This window comes from Sparus aurata, chromosome 16 (assembly GCF_900880675.1).
Source record: "Sparus aurata chromosome 16, fSpaAur1.1, whole genome shotgun sequence".
Classification (NCBI taxonomy): domain Eukaryota; kingdom Metazoa; phylum Chordata; class Actinopteri; order Spariformes; family Sparidae; genus Sparus; species Sparus aurata.
In genome coordinates, this window is record NC_044202.1 from 19,921,594 (window position 1) to 19,927,678 (window position 6,085).

At 40.9% G+C, this 6,085-nt stretch overlaps 2 protein-coding genes across 2 annotated transcripts; both read right to left on the bottom strand.

The window, feature by feature from the left end:
* LOC115566417 (complement component C1q receptor-like) lies at window positions 1-1,815 on the bottom strand. The gene has a single exon (XM_030392277.1). The coding sequence runs from the start codon at window positions 1,758-1,760 to the stop codon at window positions 639-641; it is 1,122 nt and encodes a 373-aa protein (XP_030248137.1). The 5' UTR covers window positions 1,761-1,815; the 3' UTR covers window positions 1-638.
* A 1,077-nt stretch (window positions 1,816-2,892) lies between these two features.
* On the bottom strand, window positions 2,893-5,700 carry cd93 (CD93 molecule). Its single transcript, XM_030392276.1, has one exon. The coding sequence runs from the start codon at window positions 5,533-5,535 to the stop codon at window positions 3,937-3,939; it is 1,599 nt and encodes a 532-aa protein (XP_030248136.1). The 5' UTR covers window positions 5,536-5,700; the 3' UTR covers window positions 2,893-3,936.
* Window positions 5,701-6,085: the final 385 nt, after the last annotated feature.

The window sequence follows — 6,085 nt, forward strand, 5'->3', positions numbered from 1 at the left end:
TGAAAGACTAAACATTTGAAACATTTATTTGAAAAATGAAAAATCAGCATTCGTCGTCTCACATTAAAGACCATTTAATGCATACACTAGATGCATATTTACAAACATGAATGTTTACTGTATAAAGAAGAAGTCAGTGCTCAAGAAAAAACCCAGTACATTTATTAAGTTAAAGTATGGAATAAAGGTGTAAAGAGATGGCACTTTTCAGGAGGATTACTATTTACTCAAATCCATTTTACTTTTTTGCTCAACTGATTCTGACCGCTTTATCCAAAAGTTTAACTTAATAATTGCTTTAGAGATCAACATTGAACTCATGAAACATATCCCTAGCTCCTAAAATGAAAACAAAAAAAGGAATGTTTCAAAATCAAAATTCTCAGGTCACAACATTAAAATATTTCTTACTTGTTTAAGTTTATATTATACTGCATATATTTGTATATTACGAGTGCTTTATCCAAGTTAAAATTGGAATTGACCTGTATTATAAAGAAGCATTTCAAACATGTTCATATTGATCGAACAGTTTATTCTGAAACGTTACCTACAGCAGCTATCTGATAACTGTAACCACACACAAGTCAGTAAATTGTAACTGTAAATGCTTAATGGAACAGCAGAGTTAGTGCGAATCATATTTTATACTGAAAACACTTAACATTGTCCACAGGAACAGTAGATTGTTGAATAGAGTTTTGTTCTCTGCACTTCTGACGCTTGACAACATAAAACCTTATCACCAATATAAGCACTACAACAGGCACGGCAACGAAAATCCATAGCCAGAGAAAACCACTGGAAGCAGCAGCAGAACTCTGCAGTGTATTGTTTCGGGCTGGTTTGACAACACCTATGCTGATGGGAGTTTTGATGCATTTGACTTCATCTTTGAGTACAAATCCTTCTTTGCAGGAGCAGACAAAACTTCCGAAAGTGTTTTTACACTCTTGATCACATTGCTCCATCGAACATTCATCGATGTCCTCGCAGATTTTGTCAGTAGCAATAAAGCCAACAGGACAGGAGCATGCACTGTCAGTATGCCCGTCACATATTGCTGGGCATTTCTGTTGTGCACAGTGCATTTTGCACTGCCTGGGGTCCTTGCTGTCTGAGATATATCCTTTAAAACAGGAACATTTATAGCCTCCTATGACATCTGTGCATGTATGCTCACAAAGGCCACTTAAACAGCCATCCATGCTTGGGAAAACAACTGCATCTGACAATTCTTGAGCCTGGCATGCATCTTTGTGCTTTGTTCTGCACAGGAAGCCATCGGTTTTCTCCAAGCACAGTCTCTCCGTCCACTTCTGATCATTTGAAAGTGACACACAGCGTGGAGAGCAGACTTCAACACTGTTTTTCCAGGTGTTGGAGGCTGAAAAAAAGCCCCTGTCAGCACTGTCAGAAGTCCACTCATATCCTCTCAGTGGAGTCGAAAGGTTGCTGCAGGCGCTAGCTGGTAAACGCAGTCCAATCCAGAAGTCTCCATTCAATTCTTGACTCAAAATGTCAAGTGTGTTCTTATCTGTCTCACGCTGAAATGTCACCAGTTCTCCATTCCTGTCGTGGCATCCTTCTCTGGCTGTTTTAAAGTCCACTCTATCATAATTAACAGTTATGCACTCACTCTCAGTACAAAAAGGCACACAGGTGCCAGTCTGTTTCATGCAAAATCCAGTCTTAGTAGACAATACAAAAATAACTGACATTAAAATGGTCATTATCTTCACTGGCACAAACATGGCCATACTGTCGTGTAGAACTTCTCTTAATGTTGGCTTGGCAAAGATTCCAGTGGCTACTGTACCTACTCAGGAAACAACGCCCCTCTGGACAATGACCGAGTTGAAGACAGGAAGGAAATGAGATACAGCTGGACTTCTTGGTTTTTTCCAAACAAACCATTTATTTTTTCTTATAGTATGACTTTATCACACATTAAATGTAATGACTTGATACTTTACATGAGTTTATCATGGCATCAAATTTACACCAGAATCAGATATAAAAACTCAGTATCAGCAAGTAAAATATGTTAAAGGTCACCTATCCTGCTTTATTTCCCCTTCCTTTTTCCATTTTCTTTAGTATTTTAAACGCCCTTTTCTGCATGCAAAAAGTCTTGAGGGTTAAAAAGGCCAAAGTCTACACCAACAGAAGTTCCTCTCTCCCACACACTGCTCCTGAAATGTATCATCAGTAGTAATTTTATGACATCTTGACGTCACATCATGTAACCATATCACACATTTGGATAATCAATTAGTTTGGAACAATGTTATTGATTTTGATCTTGTGGTGATGTTAGCTTTGGTGGCTAAGGCTGTGTGTGAGCTGACCAACCAGAGCAAATTGGGGATCCAGGGGTCTTCCTGTTTTAAATAGACAGGAGCTAAAACAGAGCGTTTAGACAGAGGTGGAATACAGTGCAGCTGCGCTGGACAATATGGGAAAACAAATGTGTTTTTTGAGCACTACAGCATGTAAACGTATTCTAGTAGTCCTCCGAAATAAAATCATGAACCTGAAAAATAAACACAATGTCTCATTTAAGTTTGTGCACAAACACATACAATGGCATTTGTGAAAAGGTAAGTACACTACTTCACTACATTTCAGATCCAAATACTGTACTTTTTAATCCACTAATTTAACAGCAGCTACAATCACAAAAGCTCACACAAGCATCATTTTCTGCCTTTGCAAGTGGCTGTCTTCTGAGAGAAAGGCTCTATAAACCTACCACACACTGCCTGCTCAGCTTCAAACAGCAGTTAGCGACTAGCTGGTGAACATACTCTAGAATTAAGCAGCTGAATCCAAGTCAGTATATCCCTCAGGAGTTGGTAGAGACCAGAAACAAAGCTAAAAGACAAATAATTGTATGCACTTTTGTATGCCACGTGGCCAGAGACATGACACAAAATTGTTTATTTTCCTTTTTCTTGACTGTTACACTGTGATATCGTGACTGCAAATAGTTGCTTATTTACACAACTTCATAAGTAAATTTGTGTTCTCAACTTGTTTCTGCTGCCCCCAAGAGGCCAAAAAAAAGTTACAGTAGCTTTACGTAAACTGAATACTTCTTCCATCATTGCCATGTGACATGGGAAGGTAAACATACTACAGTATATAATCATTTGATATCATCTGAATGATGCAGTGGAGAGAACATGCTCTTCGGTCAGGAGCTGGTCACAGGTTTAGCAAACAGGCAGTGTTACATACATAAATCAAATAATGTCTATCTACAAGGCAAACTATTAAATAAGCAGGCTGTTTTTACATCGCAGTGCTCACTTTTAGCATTAACATCTTGGCAAAAAGTTTCTCACTGTTAAACACAAATCAAACCTTTCTGGAATCATACTGTTTGCCACTCAGTCCAAAATGTCAGTTCTCCAAACCCAACACACCAGGCTTTAAAGCCTACTTTCATGTGGGCAAAATCCTGTTATTACAACTTCACATGATGCACTGGGGCCCAAAAAGACATTTTCCCATAAGCATACCTACTGAAAGAAGTGGCTGTAAAACCTTGGATTAGAGTGTCACAACCCCATGAAATGAGCAAGAGGAAGTTGAGCTTTTTCGGGCTTTGATGCACCACTGAGCATCATCGGGTGGAATGAACAGATCTCTGCCTTTCGAAGCTGTATCCACATTTTTTAACATTTTTTATATACATTTGTTAATTTTTGTTAATATCTTCTAATGGGTAAAGAAAGGCAGAGGTATGCAGTCTGCTGAGTGCCATCTTACTTTTACAATTATTTACCCACTGTGCCCCAACTTTATATAAGTACAATGTCTGTTACCATGTTTTCTGATTTGATATGTAATAAAGAGAGGTGGCAAAAACATAAATTACATAAATTAACATAACAGTCCAGGAAGGCAGTCTTCTCCATTACTTTTAGGTCATAGGTCATCAGTATTAATGGAATCATACAGTTTCTCTAAACGTGGATCCAAACCAGAGGAAACCCAACAGTAGCCATCTGTAGTGGTATTTTTCTTGGCTTCCTTCTTGGAGCGGCTGCAGCGAAAAATTGCAATAGCCAGAGTCACCGCAACCAAAAGCAGCAGAGGAACCACTGAGCCGAGAACGCAGATTAACATCCGGCCATTACCTGTGCTGGCAAAACTTCCCACCAAGGACACGTTGCTCTGATGGTCACTGTGCGTGAAATTCACCACGTCAGTAAGCGGTGCATCAGTGTGAGGGGACTGGTGTTGGAGCTCCACTGTTCTGGTGAATGACTCGGTCACATTTTCTTGTGTTTCCTCCTCCACTGAGTCATCGGATGAGGCAGCTGACGTTATTTTGTCTTTAACACACGAGTGGCCATCCTTGGATAAAGTAAAGCCCTGGTCACAGTAACAAGCGAAGGATCCGATACTGTTCAAGCAGTTGTGCTCACATCTGAATTTTGCACATTCATCTATATCACTGCACTTACCGTCCACCATTTCATAACCATCTTTACACGCACATGTGTAACTTCCTGGAGTATTTACACATGCATGATGCTCGCAGGCTTGTGACTGGCACTCATCAATATCAGAGCAGTTGCGCTGGTTTACATCCAGTTTGAAGCCATCTGGACATTTGCAGGAATATCCAGACTCCCTCATTATGCACTGATGCTCGCACGTATCAACACCACACAAGTCTTTTATCCTGCAAGTGAGTCCATCTTCACTCAGGTTGTAACCTTCTTTACAAAAGCATCGAACCTCATCTGCTTCCTGGTGGCACAAGTGTTCACATCCGCCATTGTTGATCGTGCAGTTTTGCTTTCCTGTTTTGCAGAAGGGACCGGGGACATTCCAGCGAAAGATGTCATCCATCCTAATGCAATAAGAGGAGTGATACTGTCGGTCACTACATAAAACCTCAGCAAACGTTCCGACTGGAAATGATTGCATTTTAGTTTTTTGGGGCTCTTTTGAAAAGGGTGCTGTGTAGTTTATCTGTCCAATTCCTAACAGAGTCAGAGGTCTGCACATTCCCTGAAAGTAGAACTTACATACATATGAAGTAGGGCTCTTGCAAGGTCCAGCAGTCCATTTCAGGTGGTTTTCTCCTGATAAAGTGTAAAAAACACTCACACATCTATCCTCTGTGCATGTGGCGACAGGTTCTTTGTCCCAGTTGGAGTAGTGTGAAGGTTCTTTTCCAGCTACCCACTTAAAGCCCTTGAGAGTCTTGCCAGGTGACATACAGTTGCCTCTGTGCAGTTTTAATCCAATCCAAAATGTAAGTGCCCTGTGCTGAGGTTGTCTTTGGATCTGTGAGAGAATCAAGCGCAGCACATCCTCTTCTTCTCTGTCTCGGACAGTCATCAGATAACCTCCATTGTGTTCACAGCTCTGCCGGGCTTCCTTAAAGCTAAGCCTGTCCATATGTAGGGTGAAGCATGCATTGGAGGTGCACAACGTCCCATCTTCAGCTCCAGAGAGGCCTTCAAAGCTGCTAATGAGTAGCTGTAGAAAAATCAACAACATAATTGCCATAGACCAAAAAATTAGTTGATATCCACAAGGTCCCTGGGAGTTTGGGGGGAAAATGTGACCAACATGTGGTTGTCCATTCGTATCCAAAAAACAAGTGCTGTGGGTCTGAAACTAACATTCATGCTCCGGTATCCTGTTTAGGTCAGAAACTAAAGACGGAAACCATGTTTAGCAGCAGTTATGGGTTCTTTATTCCCCTCCCCCACTGATCTGTTCCGGTTTGAAAGAGAAAACAATGGCAGGCTCCACAGTGTTTTGACTGCTTCTCCAGATGTCTCCGGCCCCAGTGGGCTACAGGCAGTTAAGCTGGCTCCCTTAATTGTGCTGCCTTACAATACAAGAACATAGAGGGGTCAGAGTCTCAGAGGCACATTGACATTACAAATGGACCCTGTGGATGGATGCACAATAGCCACTGCTGGGAATTAATGTGTGACCTTTATCATCCTGCTTCCACAGAACAATCGCCAACCAAATATTATTATTTATAGCTGTAATTATTGGTGGGCGGATCGATTTTCAAAGTATCGATATTACTGGTACAAAGTCT